This window comes from Neomonachus schauinslandi, chromosome X, assembly GCF_002201575.2.
Source record: "Neomonachus schauinslandi chromosome X, ASM220157v2, whole genome shotgun sequence".
In the NCBI taxonomy this organism is placed as follows: Eukaryota; Metazoa; Chordata; class Mammalia; order Carnivora; family Phocidae; genus Neomonachus; species Neomonachus schauinslandi.
The window spans coordinates 16,851,836-16,873,918 of record NC_058419.1 but is presented as its reverse complement, the minus strand read 5'-3'; the positions used below and the strand labels follow the sequence as shown (position 1 = coordinate 16,873,918).

Here is a 22,083-nt window from a genome sequence, read left to right as displayed (position 1 = left end):
GTTCCAGGATTCTAAACCAGCCTCTCAACCCTTGAGGTTGAGAAGAAAAGCAGTTAAGGGTGGTTGCTTGAGAGAGGGAGGGAGGGAGAAAGTAGGAGGGGAGGCAAGAAAGCTAGGTAGGGCACCAGCTGGGAGTGCAGAGCAGGTGGAATTAGAAAGTGGAAAGGAAGATTATTACTTCTTTTATGCAGAGTTCTTTTATAATTATTATTGAAGAAGGAAACAAAATTTAATGTTAAAACATTTTCACACTTTTGAACTGGGGGGAAAAACCTATTGTAACCATGAAAAATTTAAACAAAGGCGCTGTGACTAGCCTCATACTCATTTTTTCATGTGCATTTTCAATGATTTTTTAGGGTAAATTCCCCAAAGCCCAATCACTGGATCAAAGGGTTCAGTCTTTTTAAGGTTCCTGATACATGTCGCCATGTTACTTCCTGGAAGGATTGTGCTAGATTGTATTCCCATCGGTGGTGGATGAGTTTACCCTCCTTTCACCACATTGGATGGTATAAGTTCTTCTGATTACAAAAGTAGTGCTGTTTCAAAATTAAAATAGTACAATAATATTAAATTAAAGCAGTTCAGAAAGCCCTCCCCTCACCCCAAAGTCACATTCTCTGGGAGTAGCTGGTAATAAGTTTGGTGGTATCTTCCCAGAGCCTCGTTTACCTCCATACAAACCTATGTAGATAGTGTCTGTGCACACTTACCAGTAAATACAGTGGCATCATTGTCTGTGTACATACTGTTATGCTACTTGCTTTTTTTATGCTGTGATTTATCACAGATCTCCTTCCCTGTCGGTGTTTACAGATTGACCTCATTCTTTTTATTTTCCTCCACTGAAGCAATTTTGTCTTTTTTCCCATCGATTGACCTCATTCTTTTTAACCGTTACATCTCGTAGAACATATAGAACCATAGTTTAAGAGTTTCTCTATCAAATGAAAATCATTTACATCTATTTGTTTCACTAATACAAATAAGATCTCATTGATCTTCTTTGTACATATATGCTTGCTTACTTATACGAGTGATTCTGTAGGATAAATTTTTAAAAAGGGGTTTGCATTTAACATTGGGGAAAGGACGGTTAACACACATGCAGGTTATGCTCCCACCAACAGTGTATTTCCTGCCTCTGCGCTGGACGTTATCAGTCTTTAATTTTTGCAAATCCAATGATCTCATTTAATTTCCCATTTCTCTTATCACTAGTAAGATTGGGCTTCTGTTCATGTTTTTTTCAGTCATTTATATTTTTTCTGTAAGAAATTGCCAGTTTCTATCCTTTGTGCATTTTTCTTTTGATGTTTGTCCTTTTTTTTTTTTTTTTTTTAAAGATTTTATTTATTCATTTGAGACACAGAGATACAGAGAGAGAGCATGAGCAGGGAGAGAGGCAGAGGGAGAAGGAGAAGCAGGCTCCTTGCTGAGCCAGGAGCCCGATGTGGGGCTCGATCCCAGGACCCTGGAAACATGACCTGAGCCGAAGGTGGCAGATGCTTAACCATCTGAGCCACCCAGGCGCCCCGATGTTTGTCCTTTTGAAATAAATTTGTAGTGAGTGATTTCTGTAATGGGGGTATTAATTCTCTGTCACTAAATGTGAATGATTTCCCAGTTTATCATTTGTCTTCTAACTCTGTTTATGGTGACTTGTGTCATGCAAAGGTTTCTCTCTTTTTTTTTTTAAAGATCTATTTGTTTGAGAGAGGGAGGGGGGTAAGGCCCGGGGGGCGCGGGGGGGGGGGGGGGGGGGGGGGGGGGGGGGGAAAGGGAGAGAATCCTCAAGCAGGACTCCCTGCTGAGTGCGGAGCCCCATCCCAGGACCCTGAAATCATGGCTTGACCCGAGATAAGAGTCAGCCACCCAACCAACTGAGCCACCCAGGTGCCCCCATGCAAAGGTTTCTAATGTTTAGTCAGATCTCAGTCCTTTCCTTTATGACTTCTTAGGTGTCTTGATCCAAGATTATAAAAAATCTCCTCCATTTTCTTCTCTGTTACATTTATAGTTTGTTATTTTATGATGAGATTTTTTTTCAGATGGTATGAGGAAAGGAATCTCAGTGTTTAAAAAGTAGATAGCCAGTTATGCCATCGTGTCTTTTCCCCACTCATTTGAAATGCTACCATTATACTCTGAATTTCCATATGCTTATGGGTCTATTTTCAACCTTGCTTTCTCTCCTGCTGATATAGGTCTCTTCCTGTGCCAGGATTTTAACTGCTGTTTCTTTACAGTATATTCTGATATCTTTTTTTAAAAAATATTCTTGTGTATTATATATTTACTCTTTCAGGAAACTGTGGGATCAACCATTTTATCAGCGTTGCATTAATTAGGTTAGTGAGAACTGACATTCTAATGTTGATCCTGTTCATCCAGAAGCATGGTGTAGCTCAGTGTTTTTGTGGGGCTTCTTTTAGATTTTTATTTCTAACTCATTTTTTGTTCGGTTATTCTTTTTATAAGTAAAGTCTGCTATTTTGATAGGTGAAAATGATATATCACTTAATTTACACTTTGATCCCAGAGAAGTCAGATTTTCTATAGAAGTATGTTTAACTACTTATATTCTGTGAATTATTTGATCATATGCTTGGTCCATTTTTCAGTTGGGGTCTTAATCTCTTACGAGCTTATAGCATAAGGATACTGATTCTCTTTCACAAATACAGCAGGTTTTTCTAGTTTATTGTTTGCCTTTTAATTTTAGCACTTTTTTTGCTATGTAAGTTTGAAAATTTAATATAGTTAAATTTGTCAGTCTTTTATGATTTTTACTATTGCTGTTAAAGTCCTCTAAAATTTTACACTGAATGGTTCCATATTTAGAACCCCAAAAAAAGCCACGTGGAAAACTAGTCATGTTGGCCTGATAATGGAATCAGTTAAGTAATTTCTCTAAAGGTGTTTAAGAATGTAGTGTTACAGTGTTAGTGATTGTTTTCATTGTAACAGAATATTATGTATACCACACGTATGGTATAACATGTATCAGAATGATTGAAACATTTGCTTATGATTTTTCATTTTAAAGAATTTTTAATTTGGGGCAAGTAATTCTAACAGCCCTAATGAAATTCTGTATCTTAAAAACTGTCGGGGGGCGCCTGGGTGGCTCAGTTGGTTAAGCGACTGCCTTCGGCTCAGGTCATGATCCTCGAGTCCCAGGATCGAGTCCCGCATCGGGTTCCCTGCTCAGCGGGGAGTCCGCTTCTCCCTCTGACCCTCCCCCCTCTTGTGCTCTCTTCATTCTCTCTCTCAAATAAATAAATAAAATCTTTAAAAAAACAAAAAACAAAAAACTGTCGGTTTGAATGTTTTAAGTCGGTGTTGTGCTCTGATAGGAAATTTGCTATAATGTTAAGATCAGAAGGTATCTTTGACTTCTCTGTCTTCACAGGGAGTTAGCCACATAAATTTGTCTTGTTGCCCATAAAACGCTATCCACTTCTACCTTTTCCCCTTTTTTTCCTCTCTCAAATCCTACTGTAGTTATATGAAGTTGCATTGATATAAATTTTTATTAACTGTTTTGCAAACAGTCTGATGCTTTCAGTTCCTTGAGTTTATGTATTCAGATACACTAATTGAATTACCCTTTTCTTGTCATAATGACTATGCTTTTATTTCTAAAACAAAAAATTAAAAACCGTTGAAGTATTTATTAGGAAACATATTAGCATCTATGATTCAAAGTTGATGTGCTTTCTCATTGAGAAATTAGTCCCTGGAATTGAAAACTTATGTTAAAAGAAAAAAACAATGGAGGTGTTAGAACTGTACCTAAAACTTTCTTTAGTTTGGGGCGCCTGGGTGGCTCAGTCGTTAAGCGTCTGTCTTCGGCTCAGGTCATGGTCTCAGGGTCCTGGGATTGAGCCCCGCATCAGGCTCTCTGCTCCGCGGGAAGCCTGCTTCTCCCTCTCCCGCTCCCCCTGCTTGTGTTTCCTCTCTCGCTGTGTCTCTCTCTCTCTCTGTCAAATAAATAAAATCTTTAAAAACACAAAAAGCAAAAACAAAACTTTCTTTAGTTTGACCCTAAAAGACAAGTGAACATTTGGTTTTTATACCTTTTTACACTAAATACATTTTCTTGTGTACAGTAGGCCCTCAATAAATAAAATATTTGTAGTGAATAACTGAATGAAACACCCTTCCGTTAATGGTAGAAATTCTTTTCAAATTGCTCGGAAATGCAGTTCTAAAATTTCTACACACGTTTTGTTTAAAGTATACAACTAACTTGCAACGTAGCTTTTTTTACCATTTATGTTAGAAATTCCTTTTATACTTAACATTTATTTAATTACTTGATCAGTAGTTAGTTCATTTGTAGATGACTTCTTTGTTGAATATGATCATTTGATTTTCATGATGGTTTAAGGAGCTATCCTAGAACAGTGATGTCTAATGAAGCTTTTTTGTGATGATAGAAACGTTCTGTATCTGTGATATCCAGTACAGATGCAGCTTGCCTCATGTGACCAGTAATAAGCACTTGAAATGTGGTCAGTGTGAGTGAGAAACTGAAGGTTTGATTTTGTTTAATTATAAGTAAAATTGTAAAAAAGCCACCGATTGCTCGTGACTGCTGTACTGGACAGCACAGATACACCTCCTTTATTTTCATTTAGTTTTCCAAGTTATAGTAAGTTTATTTTCTAGCTAAGTGTTCTGATTGCACCAACAGTGTGAGGGAAAACTCTTTGAAACCTATGGTAAAAAAATAATACAAGAGCTAATTCAAAATATTGACTTCTTAGAGTTTGAAAATGTTTACTGACTTATGTGCACAGTCAAGATCCCAAAACTCGTTTTTATAGAATCATAAATTCAAAAGAAATAATTACAGTGATTATAATAAAACTATTTTTTTATATTTGATTTTTGTTACATTTATATAAAACCTTAAGGTTGCTGTGTTGAGCATACCACAGACCATTTCCCCTCATTTCTGGAGGGGATTTCATTCTAAGGAGAAATGCATATTCTAAGGACCCATGAACTAATGCCCATTTTAAGATTGGTCCATGTAAAGCTTTTGTTCATTTTTAAGCAGCTGACTTAGAAGAAAGCTTTAATGAACATGAATTGGAGCCCTCATCACCTAAAAGTAAAAAGAAAAGTCGCAAAGGAAGGCCACGAAAAACGAATTTTAAGGGGCTGTCGGAAGATACCAGGTCCACATCCTCCCATGGAACAGATGAAATGGAAAGTAGTTCCTATGTAAGTAGAAAAATGTGGGATTCTTACTTTTTGTTGTACCACGAATCATTTCAACTGGGTTTGTGGGTAAAGCTCATCATTTGAAATGTTAACTAAGCTTGAGGGTACTGATAACATATGTTTAAATGTCTTTTTTTTTTCTTTCAAATTTGCAGAGAGAGAGGTCTCCCCATAGAAGCAGCCCTAGTGACACCAGGCCTAAATGTGGATTTTGTCACGTAGGGGAGGAAGAAAACGAAGCAAGAGGAAAACTGCATGTATTTAATGCCAAGAAGGCGGCTGCACATTATAAGTGCATGGTAAGCATGGTTCTTGTTATGCGCTTTTAAACCCAAGTTTTGTTGAAAGGCACTTAGCTAGTAACCACACAGGGCACTTTTCTCTTGCAGCATAAGTGGTGTAGAGTTAGGAATAGTATATCCTATAGTCCCAAATCTTCATAGACCTTAGGATTTTAAAATACAGCCTTTGTGATTCAGTAGGAGTTAAAGGGATCCTAATTATAGCTACCGTATTCTAGGTAATTGATAGTTAACTGTTTCATAACTAAAAATTCCAACTTTATAAACTTACCGTGGAAGATACATGTTCAGCCTCCACTCTAACCCAGTGCATGCCTGTGTCACTGTCCTTTACACACTGTACTGCAGTTCCTCATTTATGAGCCTCTCTCCTGATAGACTTTTAATTCCTTGAAGAGAAGAACTATGCTTTATTTTTGCATCCTTAGATCCAGGTCTGACATACAGGATACATAAACATTTTTAAATTTGATTGTATTGAATTATTCATCCCATTTATGGTTAGGTTTTAAAAATTATGTTTTTAATATCCGAGGTTCTTGACTGGAGGGGTGTATCAGATATAACCTGGGGGGCTTTTTCCAAAATACACACCCCTGGAATATATCCCAAACATGTCTAGCTTAAAAAAAAAAATCCCAGGCAATTCTGATCTGCGTCTATGGTTGAAATTTGCCAGTTTAAACTATTTTTTAAAACTTTGTGGAAACATAAAACAATGGAGATGACAGGGTAACACTGTTGAAATCTTCATTGTTGAATGAAACAGTTAAAAGATTTTATTTATTTGAGAGAGCGAGCGAGCACAAGCAGGGGGAGCAGCAGGCAGAGGGAGAAGCAGGCTCCCCGCTGAGCAGGGAACCCGATGTGGGACTAAATCCCAAGACCCTGCGATCATGACCTGAGCCGAAGGCAGACGCTTCACCAACTGAGCCACCCAGGCGCCCTGAATGAAATATTTAATCTTGGCTCCACACTGGAGTGTGGCTCCACACATTAGTTTTGTTTTATTGTCCTTTTTTAATTATTTTTTTAAAAGATTTTATTTATTTATTTGACAGAGAGAGACACAGCGAGAGAGGGACCACAAGCGGGGGGAGTGGGAGAGGGAGAAGCAGGCTTCCCACTGAGCAGGGAGCCCGATGGGGGGCTCGATCCCAGGACCCTGGGATCATGACCTGAGCCGAAGGCAGACGCTTAACGACTGAGCCACCCAGGCGCCCCTTATTGTCCTTTTTTTAAATTAAAGATTATTTATTTGAGAGAGAGAAAGAGAGAACACACGCACGCAGAGGGGCAGAGGGAGAGGGAGAGAAGCAGACTCCCTACCAAGTGCGGAGCCTGACCCATGGCTCGATCCCTCGACCCTGAGATCATGGCCTGAGCCGAAACCAAGAGCCGGAGGCTCAACACACTGAGCCACCCAGGCGCACCTATTGTCCTTATTTTGGGTTATATTTTATTTTATTTATTTATTTATTTATTTATTTTAAAGATTTTATTTATTTATTTGAGACAGAGAATGAGAGAGAGAGAGAGCACATGAGAGGGGGGAGGGTCAGAGGGAGACGCAGGCTCCCCGCCGAGCAGGGAGCCCGATGCGGGACTCGATCCAGGGACTCCAGGATCATGACCCGAGCCGAAAGCAGTCGCTTAACCAACTGAGCCACCCAGGCGCCCTTGGGTTATATTTTAATGAGACATGTGAATATATTAAAACTACTTGAGTCAGGACTTGACTTTTAAGGAAAAGTTCTCTTTCTCAGGATATTGAAGTAATAGAACACATTTGTTATTCTGTTGTTTAATCTCTCACAAGGATTCTGAACATTAAATGTTCCTGCATTTTTCTTTTCTAGTTATTTTCTTCTGGCACAGTCCAGCTCACAACAACATCAAGAGCAGAATTTGGAGATTTTGATATTAAAACTGTACTTCAGGAGATTAAGCGAGGAAAAAGAATGGTCTGTGGTTTTATATTTATGCTATGCAACGTTACTCCTCTGACTTTCTGCTTTAAATTTAGAACACATCTCAAATTTATCCAGTCATTAAAACATTTAATATAAAGTAGTTCATATGTTAAAGCAAGTATATATTTGACTTATTTGTAATATAATAAAGGATGCTGATGTTTCTGGAACTTACTCCTCTTTCTATGTAACTTCATTACTTAAGAGAATTACACTGAGATTTATATTTCAGGGTATCTGAGGGTCTTTTAATAAAATAAATGAAGATGTGAATGTGACACACCTTACTAAGTTCAAAATGTTAATATTATTTAAGCTTGCTTAAAGAATAGTTCCATAATCCTAATAGAGCATCGGGAACTTCCCCATGTTGTTATTCATTCTTTTTCTTCTTTTTTCTTTTTTTTTTTCAAATAAAAGGAAAAGATTTTTTTCAGAGCCTTCTGTTTAAAGTTCACATACACAGTTATGTCTCTTAAAATGTTTATCATAGCTTTAAAGTTTTCTTTATAAAATGTGCCTAAGTCTCATGTTTTTCAACATGCTGAACTACTAATAAATAGCTTTAAGAAATATTGGCATCTTTATTGATCACTTACTCCTTTACAGTTGATGAATATTATAAAATGTCAATGGAATGCAAAATCTTTTAAGACCTCAATTGTCTCTAGAGATGACTTGAATTAAAAAAAATTTTTTATTGTGAAAATTTTCAACCATCTCAAAATTAGAAAGACTAGTAACACACGTCTGTCCATCACCTTGACCCATCAGTTATCAAGAATTTGCGGCACTCGCTTCATCTATGCCTTTTATTCTTGTTGCTTGAAGTGTTTTAAAGCAGAGCTGAGACTTCATATCATTTCACCTCTACATTATTTCAGTATGTATCTCTTAAAAGTTGGACATTTTCTTACCTAACCACAATGTCATTACACCTTATGAATTAACAATGAGTTCTCAGTGTCATTTAATACCCAGTTCGTATTTGTATTTCCCCAGTTGTCTCAAAAGTATCTTTTAAAAGTTGATTTGTGTGAATCAGAATCCAAAGGAGGATCACACATTGCATTTGGTTGTTCTATATCCTTGATGTAACCTAGGGCACTTCCCCCTCTCCTTGTCTTTGTTGTTTCTGTTTTTGTTTTGTCGTATGCCATTGGCTTGTTGAAGAAAATGAATTAATTGTCCTGTAGAATATCCCATATGTTTTATCTGTCTGTTTGCTTATTCATGATGCCATTTAACTTGTCCCTCTATCCGCCAGATTTTCTTTTAAAGTGGAAGTTAGATGTAAAGGCTTGATTAGATTCAGTTTCAAGATTTTTGGGGGTAAGAATACTTCACAGGTGGGACTGTATCATCCATATTTTATCACATCAGACTAGTCATAATGTCTGATCCTTGGATTCAGGTGGTGAGTCTAATCCCTCCCCCCCTCTGTTGTGAAGTTCCCCTTCAGTCTTTCATCTAGTGGTTTCAGACGTTGGTGAGCTTTATCTGAATCCATTAGAGATGACCCTTTCTTTGGAGCTGCATTTTTGAAGGTGTGAAGATTATTGATGTTATCTGTTCCATTTAAATCCAGTTCAGTTTTGATACTTTGATTACTCTTTTAAAAATGAAACTCCTTTAAATCAGAATGTATAGTACTAAAAAAATGTAAGGGAAAAATCTCTTCAACTTACCATACCAAGCAGTGTTGTTGTGTCGTACAGCTGAAGTCCAAATAGGTGACTAGGATAACAATTCAATTCTCCTGGTGAACTTAATTCACCTCTGCGCAGTTGAATGTTCATGTAAACACCAACCTAGCACTTTACCAAGTGTGCTCTAAAGGAAAGTAGTCCGTCAAAATGCTCCCCCACCCCTCCGAAAATACAAGGGCATCTGGAGTTCAATAATTTGGGAACTATTTACCATACCCTCCTTCTTGCAGAAGGCCTGTGAGAAGTTCTGCAATCAAGCAATCTGTTTAAAACTAGCATTCCTCAAACTTATTTGACTATGAAACCCTTTCGTCAACAACCACCTTTTAATCTCAGAACATTCTTGAGGCAAGGCTGATCGAGGCCAAGTTGTGATGTCTTAAAAAGATTTCAAGCCCCTCTAGTCTCCCTCTGCCCTTTTACCTACTTGGTAGCAATCCCTCTTGGTGGGGAATTGCTTTCCTGTCTTCTCATTCTTTAGTCATCGTAGGAAAGCAACTAGTTCCACGGAGGAGAAGAAGCCAACCACTAAAATATAGAATATAATTCTTTTGTGTTTGGCAGTAATGAGGAGTGTCTTATTTATGTTTAGATGTCAGATCTTCGAAGGTTAATATAGGTAAATAATGGAAACATCAGGGAGTGACTTAATATCAGAAAGTCTATCAAAGTATGGTTTAAATTGCAGCATGATTTAACAGATATGCTAAACAGTAAGTTCAGTGTACTCGTTTTCCATAGAAAACTGGCTGTTTTCTTTGTAAACTAGAATGTTTGGCTGAAATATGGCTAAAATAGAATAAATAAGGTTGCAAAAACTTTGAAATACTGCTTATGATTATTCTTTCTCTTCCCTTAAACAGAAATGTACACTTTGCAGTCAGCCCGGTGCTACTATTGGATGTGAAATAAAAGCCTGTGTTAAGACTTACCATTACCACTGTGGAGTACAAGACAAAGCTAAATACATTGAAAATATGTCACGAGGAATTTACAAGTAAGAGAACAACAATTGTCCATTTTCTTAAACTTGTCAGTAAGTAACTGCCCTTGAATAGATGGCATTAGTTTACTTGGTCACTATTCCTAGGTGGTATTTAGCCAAGTGTAGAATACTTAGGACTCTATATAACGCAACAAGTACGACGATTGGCATTTTCCTCTGACAACACATCGCTGGATTCGCATTCATTCAGCCAATATGCATCATGCTTACTAAGTGCGAGGTTTTGTGCTAGGAGCTGGGCATACAAGAGTGATCAGTAGAGGCACAGACTGTGTCCTCGTGAAGCCTGTAGTCTAGTGGGAGAGACATATTAAATGGCCACATAAATAAATCTACAATTACAATCTACTCAAGTGCTAGAAAGGATACGTTACAAAGCACTAAGAGAGCATGTAACAAGGAGGACCTGACTTAGTCTGTACTGGGAGAGTGTTTAGGAATGTCCTTAAGGAAATAGAGCGTGAGCTGAAGAGCTTGATCTTCTTGGGCGAAGATCAAGGTGGGCATTGGGACAGTGTTCTAGGCAGAAGGAGCAGCCTGTGCAAGTCCCTAAGGTGGGACAGAAGAAGCAAGGGTGCAAATGGGAAGGTGAGTTAGGAGGCTCCCGCTCAGGGTCCAGGTGAGGATTCGTGGTAGCTTAGACTAGGATGTATTTGTGAAGATAGAAGGCCAAAGACACTCTTGGAAGGATGATGAAGGCATAAGGTTTGGAGATTTGGGATTTCATGTTACCCTCTGTTTTCTGGGTCTTCCATATCAGTGTGCATCTATAATGGTTCCATTTGTTTGATTGAATGGAGAATAAGTTGGTGGGGATCCGTGGATTTTTCGACTTGCCTTTGTGAGTTGTAAAGCACTTCCTTACATTCCCAGGATGCAATAAACCAATGAGTAAACACCCTACTATTCTGTGTACAAAGCAGTTTATATAAACAGTCACCATGTATTTGGGTGACTGGATGAGGTGCTAGTGCTATATTATAAAATTTGCCAAACTCTGTTTAATAATAAACGCAGAGCTGTTTTTCAAGTGAGTTCTATCAAGCCTTTAATGAACAGAGAATTCCAGTACTATTTAGAGAGGTCCAGCACATAGCGAAAGATGAAAAACTTGGTTCATTCTATAAAACTTTACATAACTGTGAGACCAAACCTGGTAAAGATAGCATTTAAAACAAAAACAAATAAGAAAACTATAGGCCAATCTTACTTTTATAAATAACATACCAAAGTCCTAAATAAAATGTTAGAAAATCAAATCCCGTGCTGTTTCTAAAAATTTAAAGACTGTTCAAAATTAGGAAATATATTGATGTGATCCACTGTCATTCATAGAGAAAGAAAAATCCTATCACCTTCCTGGTGATGGTAAAAAGGCATTTCATAGCATTCAACATCCATTTCTGAATTTTAAAGTGCAGTACCAAGAGTGCCCTTGGGAAGCAAGGAGTCCTAATGGAGCATTTATGAGAAGACAACAGCAAAGAGCTTTATTTAGTGTTAAAGTAAAGGGACAGTGGTTCTTAACCAGGGCTGAGCCTCAGAACCACCCGAGGGTGAATAGGGCCCTCTTTAAAAATATTCATGTCTGGGCCCCACCCTCAGAGATTTTAAATTCAGTGGACTGAGGCCCAAACCATGTTTTTTGATGACTCCCCAGGTTATTCTCATGTTCATCCATAATTGAGAACCACTATACCAATACACTTTCATTCAGATCCAGGAACGAGACAAGGGTACCAACTACCAATGTTACTTTTCAGCGTTCTTCTGGAGGGTTAAGCCGGTGCAACAAGAAAAGGAAGAAAAATGTATAATAAATACCATGAAGGAGCAAAATAAAATTGTCAGTATTTGTTATTGATGTCATTGTCTACCAAGAAAATCCAAAGGGACCAACTCCATTTACTAAAATTAATAAAAGCTCAGGTTGCTGAATATGAGATGAAGTTTTAAAAACTAGTTTTTTCCAGTAACAGAAAATGGAAAGGAAAAACGTCACCCTCCACCCCTTTCCCACACACATATGCACACCAAAGTTGAAACTTTAAAAAAAAAAAAAGTTTTACACAGGACCCAAATGGATAGTAAAATATATTATGTTCCTTGATGAAAAGTTACTCAACACTGGAAGATACCCATTCTCCTCAAATTAATCTATACATCAAATACAATTTTAATGAAATACAAAACGTTGATGGTTTTATCTAGAAGAGTGAATGGGATATTATTTTCTACTGGTAATGATTAAGTTACCTCATGAACAGGGAAGAACTAGAAGCTTAAACAAGACAGAAATTTGTTTTTCCCTGCAAGAGGTCCCATGGAGAGCAGTGCAGATGTGTTAGGCTCTTCTCTGTGTCATCAGAGACCCAGATTACCATCTTTCTGCTCTCTCATCCTTGGGGTGTCCTTCCATAGGCAGTAGGAGAAAGTGGGAGCAAAGGAAAGTGGAAGGACAAAGTGGCAGTTCCTCCAGCTGACGGGTTTTTAATCCTCCTTCCTGGAAGTTCCACACACACTTCTGCTCAGCATCTCATTAGCCAGGATTTAGTCACCTATCCAAAGGGGGCTGGGAAATGCACCCCCGGCAGGCACGTTGCTACCCAAATCTGGTTCAATGCTATGAAGGGAAGGGGGGAAAATAGGTACTGGGGTAGTCAACTAGTCTTTATCACGTGCAGCCAAGAACAATTTTAATGAGATCAAGAGAAGAAATCCCTCATTAGATATCAAACCCCGTCACCTAGTAATTAAAACTGGTACTAGCTCAGTGACAAAGGTCACAGGAAACAGATCCAGGTCTTCGTTGGGTAATTTCGGTGGTACTAGATCTGGATTATTCAGTATCTGATCTCTACACAGTTTATATAGTTGGCTCAATTTAGAAAACAGTTTGAATCCTTACCTCAGACTGTACCCCGGAATATATCCTCGATGGGCTAAAAACCTAACCCTAAGTAAAACAGAAAATGTAGGAGAAATTTTCTAGAATCTGTTGAGTACAGATGACCTTTCTAAGCATGATAGGAAACTTGGAATTTTTGACTACATTAAAACTAGGCTAAAGAGAACTCCAAATCCTTAAGAAAAACAGCCCAGTTTAGGGGGGAAAAATGGGCAAAGAACATGAAAAGGCAGTTAGTTCATAGGAGAACTAGCCATGGGCTATAGGTATGTGAAAAGCCGCTCACCCTTAGTAATGAAAGAAATGCAAATTAAAACAAGATCTTACCAGTTTTTGCCTATCTGATGGGCAAAGATTAGTAGGATTCCCATTACCAGCCAGGTTCCGGAGACCTGGGCATTCGCATTTGATGGTGAGTTGGAATGTACCTCGGTGCGATTTAGGAGAGCAGTTGAGCATTGGAGACCACAACCTTTAGCCCAATAACGTATGTATTTTGCTACTAGTCTGCTTTGTAGGGATTTCTGCGGGGCAAGTGAGCAGAAAACAGCACAAAGATGTATGTGCGAGCAGTTCCATTGGCCCGTTAAATGAGCGCTCACTACCCACTAGGGCATCCTATTTACTCACCTGTGCTTGAGGTTGGTGAGGTTAGCACAGATGGCGTCAGCGGGAGAGAGCACAGGCCCAGTACGTTTGGATTCACACCGGGTGGGTCCACAGGGGACCCACCGACCCCATTGGAGCGAGCACCTGTTACAGGATAGTTACATAGGCATAGGTCATTTTCAGGTTACACCACACAGGGCCAGAGATAGGCTCATCAGAACATCATTCTCCCAGTCCAGCTTCCGTCTACCAGCTGGGCGGGTAGCAGCTTAGTAAAGAAGCGGGCGCACCATGCCAATTTTTGCTCAGTTGCCAAGGGAATATAGCTAGAGTTAACCAAAGGTGAAATGGGAAAAGAATTTTAGCCTTTCACCCACAATAGCAAAAATCAAGCCCCAAACAGAATGTCCATCAAGAGACTCAAGTTTTAGTACGTGCATTTAATGGAATACTATGCAGCAATTAAAGATTGAAGTAGATCCGTGTGGAGAGTCATGCAGAGGTATTCCATGGTCGAGTAAGGTGAAACAACCAAGTTGTGGGATCTATGCTGGCATATAAAAATACATGTGTACAAGTTGCGTCTATATACATAAAATTTTGAGCCACTTAACAGTTGTTACCTCATTCATTGCATGGGGATGGAAGAGTAGCGATTTTATATTCCTTATACAACTTACTGTTTAGCAGTTTTGTATTCTTTATATAGTTCAGTGGTTGAATATTTTTGTAAGCAATCCATTATTTAAAGTAGCATTAATAACTTAAAAATGGCAGGCCCATGCTAAACATCTAAAATCAGATGTGTGGAAAATTACTGTATTTAAATTCCAGCTCTATTAAGATATTATAATAGTTATCCATTTTCACTTTGGGAAAAAAATGAAAAATAAAGATAAGGGGGAAAAAGCTTAATGTGAACTTTAATTCTACCAGCAGAGAGAATTTTAAATCTTTCAGAATATTTTCTAGACATTTATGTGATTGTGTGTGTGCATTTAAGATTTTCTTATATACTTTTATAATCTGTTCTCTACTTGCTGTACCTGAGACATATTTTTCTGTGACATTAAACAGTTTTTGGTTGCATAGTATTCCACTGTATGGGTCTGTCAGTTTAATCAGTTCCTTTTTTAGACATTCAGATGGTTTTTATTCTTTAGCTATTAGAAAACCACATTGCAGTGACCATCTCTAAAGAAAATATTTACACTGGGATCCACAATGATTTGAATTACTCTTTTTATTTTTTCACATTGAAATTTGTTTCTAAAATCTGCTTATGGTGCAGATTCCAGATTTTTTCATAGGCTATTGAGTTCAAATGAGAGTCCACATGCAAGTAGTTTGGGGATAGAAGAATGCACAAATAGGAGGAAATGCAAGGAGAAATACTTCTGAATGAAGCGGCTTCCCTCTCCTACATGTGGCTTTCCTTCTTTACTGGCTCCTTCTGGATCCTGAATATATTCATTAAATTATTACATTAATCTATTCATTAGATTAAATGTATTTGTTCCTTAAAAAGGCGAGGGAAGATTACACAGTGATTCTGCTTATCCTGTTTTATTGTCTCTATTGTATTACTAAACTTTAAAAAATACGTATGTTTCTAAAAAGTCAGTCCCCCACCATAAAAAAGTAAATTACGTGACAGGGATCTTGTTTGGTTGACAGCTGTGGTCTTGGTGTCTAGATTGGTGAAGGATACATAATGGGCCTATGGAAGTGAAAAATGATCCCATAAAAAAGATTAAAATCTGTTTTAACAACAAAGGGCTCTCATCCTTTTAGAAAAACCTCTTATTGAAAGTTTTCAAAAGTATACAAAAATAGGATAGCGTAGCAGCTCCCCATCTCAGCAGCTCCCGAGTTACTGTCACACGTGCTTTCATCTGTTGTTTTTCTTTCTGACATCTGCTAAAGCAGAACCCCACACCTCTTGTCGTTGTATCCCTACGTACATCCGTATCTGTGTGCCATTATCACACTTTGTAAAATTAAGAGGAAGTTCTTAGTGTCATCTCCAAGTCCACGTTCACATTTCCCCAGTTGTCTTGGAAATGCCTTTTCAGACCTGATTTGTTCAAATCTCAGTATGTACAAGATCCCTACATTGCATTTAATGGATATGTCTCATAAGTCTCTCAATATAGAGCAATCCCACTCCACCCCGCCTTTTCCCCCTACTTGTTGCAGAACCCTGATAAGTCGTCCTGTGAAAGTCCCACATTCTAGATTTATCTTTTTGCTTTTTCATGATGCCATTCACCTTGTTTCTCTACCCCGTAATTTAGAAGTTGGCTCAAAGGCTTAATTCGGGTTGTATTTTGGAGGAAGACACTTTATAGGTGTACTAGAAAGGAATTCCACTCTTGATATTTGAACTCAGGTTGTTGGTTTGTTTTTAAGTGATTCCCAATATGTAGCGTTTGAAGAAGAGTACAAATTCTCCATAGTTCTTTGGAAATAATTGAAAATGTTTTAAGAATAAAAAAATAAGCAAAACTAGGTCGGAAGTCAGTTGCTATTGTTGCTCCCTACCCCCCTCCCTGCCTTTTAGTCCACTCACACGTTAGAAACTCTTCATGTTAAACCTAGTTTTAGGTCCTGTGTGTCAGAATTCGTATATGTCTTACCTACTGCTGACCACAAGAGGGCACCCACTGAACATTTTTAAAGCATTGTTCCATCTTGTCATCTTGTATATCGTTGACCTAAAACTGAGCTGAGATCAGCTCACCCATTGATTACGGTGGGGTGGCTAACTATAAAACACATATTGGTACATACACATTAATTGGCCCACCTAAACCCTTGTCCTAATAATGCGCATTGCTTTTTTATTAAAAACAATCAATGTCAAGTAAACAGTGTGCATACCCACATAAAAGGTTGTCAGAACAGCCTGATGTCAAAGTTTCACTGCAGAGGTTATTTGCTGATTTTAAAGGGGAAAACCTACCTGTACAATGGAGAAATCTGGCTATCACCACCACTTTAACCAAATGATCCAACGGCATCACTAATAGTAATAGTAGGGCATTCTGAAATTAACATGCCTCCTGAAGTATGCAGGGTCCCCTATCAAATATCCTGGACTAACAAGGAAAAGTTGAACCTAGAGCTAACCAAGCCCTTAGACCTTATTTCCAGTTTATAGGAAATCCGGGGTAAGAGAGAACCAAATAAAACAGTACCACAGTTAGACAAATTCCAGAATGGTATAGTTGAAAAGGTAGCTGGTCTAACTTTTCCCAAGAAGTGTCATGGGAAGAAAAGAAGTTGGGAGGAGCCAGCCTAGATCAAGAGAGAACAAGCCAAATGCAGGGCCTGGAAAACTGTTAGGGGGCTCATGAAGGGCCAGGACACTAATGATGAAAAGATATTTTGAGGAGTTTGAATAAAAATGTTTCATGAAATGTGAGCAGAAAGCAGCAGTATCTATAGCATTTACATTACTTCCTAAAATGTGCTTTTGAATTCTGTATCTGAAACCTAGAATTTGACTGTTTTGTCTAGATGCCTGCAAGTTTATATTTTCAAGTTGGCTGGAAGCTTTATTTTTAATCTCAAGGGGCAAAATGAGGAATTGCCTCATCTTTGGGCATACGTTAACAACTTTTATCCTAATTTTATGTCAGATGAACTTTTTACGATCTCATTAATAGAGTGCTTTCCTATCATTTAGATAGAAATGGACCTGTAACTAATTGTAGCGTTTTTCAAAAGCATGGATGAGGAAACCCTTATTTTAAATGGGCACCAACCTCATCTACTAATGGCATAAATATATTCCCATCAAGAGCGACAAAACATTTTGAGATTTTTATCTTTCGTCATTGTAGACTATATTGTAAAAATCATAGTGGAAATGATGAGAGAGATGAAGAAGATGAGGAACGAGAGAGTAAAAGCCGGGGAAAAGTAGAAATTGACCAGCAACAACTAACTCAGCAGCAACTTAATGGAAACTAGGTATGAACGTTACTTATGTCGGATCTGTTGTCAGGATACAGTACTCGCTGATAAATACATGTTGGAGTAATGGTATATGCAGTATGATTTTTTAATGCTATTATGTTTAGTTAAGCATGTTACTAGAATGCTAAAGGATTGTGTAGGCTTGCATAGTTTTTTTTCTTTTTTAACTAGCTGATTTTGTAACAGTAAAAACAAGCTATCCACTTTATCAATAAGTGTAGTTGTAATGTCGAACCAGTAAGATGTTCTCGCTCCTCAGTAACATTATATTTATTGTGTTCCCCTCAAGCATCATATTTTACAATTTTTTATCATCTTTTAAACAGGTTCATGGGACAGAGTTAGAAAACTGGGAATGAATAAGACATCCATAACTACTATTCTTTTTTCACTGTTTTCTAAAATCAAAAAGGGTTTGTAACTTTTTACTGCCCAACTCTTAGATCCTTCATTGAACTGCCTAAAAACGTCTTGTTTGTTTTATGAGCCTTCACTAGATGGCAGAATTTGACATGTTGATATTACGTAGCTGTAGTTTGCAGTTTCTGGGAAGCAGTCGAAACACTATTAACCCTGTGTATAGTGTCAACAGTTAAAGCAGACATTGAAATGAAGTAAGCTATATTTCTGGAATGAACAAAGTTCTACTGTTTAGAGTGTCTAAGTTTGTTTAGTGGATTCATACTCAAGGGAAAGCATAAGCAGATTTCACTTTACAGTGCAACCACGTCTCTGGTGGCAACACATGGGAATTTGTGGTCTTTTTTTTCACACTCAAGTAACGGAGGCTAGAAATGAAGAGAACCTTCTTTTTCTCTTGGCTTTGACAGCACATGCTAAAAATCTCTTCCAAGAAGTGTGCTAAAGCTTTTCATTTCGTTCCTGTTAAAGTTGTTCTCACTGACCAGCATGCACTTGGGCGACTGGTGATTTTAAGTTGTGAGCTCCAGTGCTTATGCCAAAATTCTCTTGACAGTAAACCTCTTCTCTTATCATGTCCTACAAAGAGCTTCTAGCAAAATGATTGGATCCTTTCAAGTTTAAACTAAGATTTGGCAACAGCAAATTAAACCTCTTTAAGATGTAAAGGGTTACCACTCACTAAGGACTTCAGCCACCATGTCTGAAACTGGTTCCTCTCAAGTGCCGTGTTGTGTGGAGTACTTCATATACTGGCCCAAAGTACATAAGGAGGTCTCATGCGCTGTTGGAATAAAAAAAAAAAACAAAAAAACAACAAAAAAAAAACAGTCTGCCTAAAACAGTATTTATTTTTCATTTTGTGACCACTATTTTTAAAAAAAAAATTATTTAATATTTTTAATGTTTTCATGCATTGCTTTGCTTATCTATTGACTAGGCTTTCGTGCCCTCCGTTTTTTTCTGGTAGGGCTTGGTGGTGTTTTCTTGATCATCAGAGTTGTTTTTCGAAGCCTAAGAACCCAGCTGTTTAGAAAGGATTTTCACACTGGCATTTCTAGCTAGGGATATTTTCTTCCACTTACCTGCTGAAGCACATTTATATATTTCTTTATGGCAAAACCAAAAAACTTCAGTTGTGGTCTGCCCAATATTACCATAGCACCTCAATACCAAGGGTAGGGATCCTGATTTCCGAATTCTTCGTTAACCTACCACATAAAAGCAAATTAGCAAGTAAGAAATCACATGTTAACTTGACTGTACATCAAGATATTCTGCAGCTTATGGAGAAGCATTTTTAAAATGTAACAGGTGGAAAATTACACTGTGCTTAATGACGGATTTCTTTTTTTAACTGCTAGTCCCTTAAGGTCACATTTGTCAAGTGTGTATTCACACATTCACTTAAATCAAGGGACGCAATGATTGCTTTATTTTAACCATCTTTTATTATTTTTAGAAGGAAACTAGCTTTAGTGGGGTTGCCCTATATGTTTTTCTTTTTGCTCTAAATATGCCATTGGGTTTGTGTGTGTGTGTGTGTGCGTGTATGTGATGAATTTTCAAAATTCACCATGACTTGAAGTGCAACGACAGATCTAGATGTTTGTTTACCAAGCTATGTGACTTTTCCCAAAGGATCTGTACTTTATTTCCTTACAACAGCTTGAAACCTGTTATTTTAAAATCTTTGAATCACTGTGTCTTGATCATTTTTATATTGTGTGCCATAGATTTACCCATGGAACAATAGAGCACCTTCATTTTTGGACAACTACTGTAATGATGTTTTTAGGAAAAATGGAAGGTGCCGGGGTAATAGTGGCCAGCCAATGATCATATCTTAGACTTCAAATACTATAGCTGTCAGTCGATGGATTTGTTCTGTAATCAAGTGTGTAACTTTGTATGGGTGTCTTCACCCCTTTCTCTGCCACTAGCAACCAGAATAGCACTTTACCTTTTGGTTGGCTAGAATAAGTGGCTGGCTACCTGTTTTTCTCACTGTGGTGTGATTGGCTAAACAGTCTTTCATTAAAAGTTGAAATGTAAATTGAAGTCACATGAAAAATCACCTTTGGTTGTAAACCTCCAATACTTTGATTCTCCATCCATGTTTTCGTCACATGCTGAGTAAAAAGTGCCTTACAATGTAAAAATTGTACAGTACTTATGTTCCCAAGTAGCATCATCATCTTCTGGGTAGTAATTACATTGTGGTATGAATATTTAGAAAAATGGACCTCAGCAGTGTATTTACTGTTCATCTCTTAAGTCCTTAACTGTAGTTTTAATAAGCATGACATTATTTGATAAGTATATAACATGTACATCATTTCGAAAAATACTGCCATGACTGTCTTTTACGCATATTTTAGCTTGAAATTTTGAAGTGTCTTTTCTTTCTTTCCTTTTTTCCCCTTTTGTTTTGTTTTGTTTTCGTTATTGATACTCAACAGTGTAATCTTTGCAAGCGTATATTGAAGATTATTCTGGAGCATTTATTGCCTTACCAGAACTGTTAGTAAGAAATGTTCTTTAGAGTAGAAAGATAGACTTGAGTTTCTATACTTTAATAAGAGCTCTTTGTTCCTGGGGGGAGGGGGGTGGGGGTGTGAATTTTACTTTCATCTCAATTTATTAAAAACCCACAGTTGAAATACGTTTTATTTCAAAGATCAGCAATTTTAGAATTTCAGATAGTACTTGCTCAGGAGTACATGCTACTCAAGATACTAAGAGAATAACAAGCTATGTAGATCTACTGTTGAATCAGAATCTATGTACTTGAACAAATGTGTGAATCTTAAATATCTCAAAGAAAAAGAAAAGTGTTCTGAATGTTGTTGCTTTTTTGAAAAGCACTAAAGGTTAGACCAAGGTATACAGTTTTGTTCTAACAGGCATTTAGGTTAATTGTAAAGATAAGGAATGCATTATGGGTCAAAATCAAACATTCCTCTCATGTTATGTATATTTTGTTCCTGTTATATTGGCTTTATTTTCAAAATTGTAGTTTGTAGTATTAGTTTCCTTTTATTGGTATTCTTGCATATACTATTCATTCAATAAATGAGTTATGACTTTCATGTTTGTATGTATGTCTTTTTTGTGAAAGGGTATAATGAGGCTCCTTTGTAGCGGCAAAAGGATCGTGGTCCCTTTAGTCTTCATTTCCAGATGAAATGCCTAGTTTGTTTAGTGACTTGTCACTAAACAAGTGTGAGAGAGAACAAAAAGTGAATTTGAGTCCAGTTCAAGGTTTCGCCACATGAAGGTTTCATCACGGAGAGAAACAGCAGTCTTTCAAGTCCACAGCAGAACTGCATTACACCTTGGTTCTTTTATTATTACCTGATTCGGGTACCTTTGGTTGAAATTGGGTCCTCTGGAACCTAGTTAGAAGGTGATTTTGAAAATGAACCAAAACTCCTAGTGTGGTTTATCTGGCTGGTAATAAGGATGGGGATTAATATTCTTGTGAAGGGATTCCACCTTATAGATTTAAATGTCCTCCCTTCATCATGGACAGCTGACTTCCAGTACAGTGCGCATATATGGAGATAGTCGTATCCAGGGCAGAAATCAGTTTTTAATTAGTGGAATGAGCTCATTCCATACAGACAAGTCCTCACCTGCATTCCTACTCGAGAGGAAAAAAATTACGTTAACAGGTTCTGATTAATGCTGGAACTATGGGATGGTGTGCCTGACGGCAAATGTCACCCAGTAGTGCTTGGCATGCATGCATGCATGTGTGAGTGTGTGTGTTTAAAGTCCATTATTTAGTTTCATTTTGGTTTTTTAAAGACTTCTAAAAAAGATTTTATCTAAAAATATATATATATATATTTTTTAAAGATTTTATTTATTTATTTGAGAGAGAGAGAATGAGAGACAGAGAGCACGAGAGGGAAGAGGGCAGAGG

The 22,083-nt window shown here is 37.6% G+C and overlaps 1 protein-coding gene across 2 annotated transcripts in view; it reads left to right on the top strand.

Annotated features, from left to right (window-relative positions):
• PHF6 (PHD finger protein 6) overlaps window positions 1–21,241 on the top strand; it is a 47,735-nt gene extending 26,494 nt beyond the window's left edge. Inside the window, exons 6-11 of one of the 2 annotated variants that reach the window (XM_044911586.1) lie at window positions 5,075–5,241; window positions 5,397–5,540; window positions 7,403–7,507; window positions 10,089–10,222; window positions 17,597–17,726; window positions 18,059–21,241. In XM_044911586.1, the coding sequence (XP_044767521.1) occupies window positions 5,075–5,241; window positions 5,397–5,540; window positions 7,403–7,507; window positions 10,089–10,222; window positions 17,597–17,726 (680 nt within the window). In that variant the 3' untranslated portion in view covers window positions 18,059–21,241. Of the gene's footprint in view, window positions 1–5,071; window positions 5,242–5,396; window positions 5,541–7,402; window positions 7,864–10,088; window positions 10,223–17,596; window positions 17,727–18,058 lie in introns of those variants that run through there. The other variant, XM_044911587.1, reaches the window with a different exon arrangement.
• Window positions 21,242–22,083: the final 842 nt, after the last annotated feature.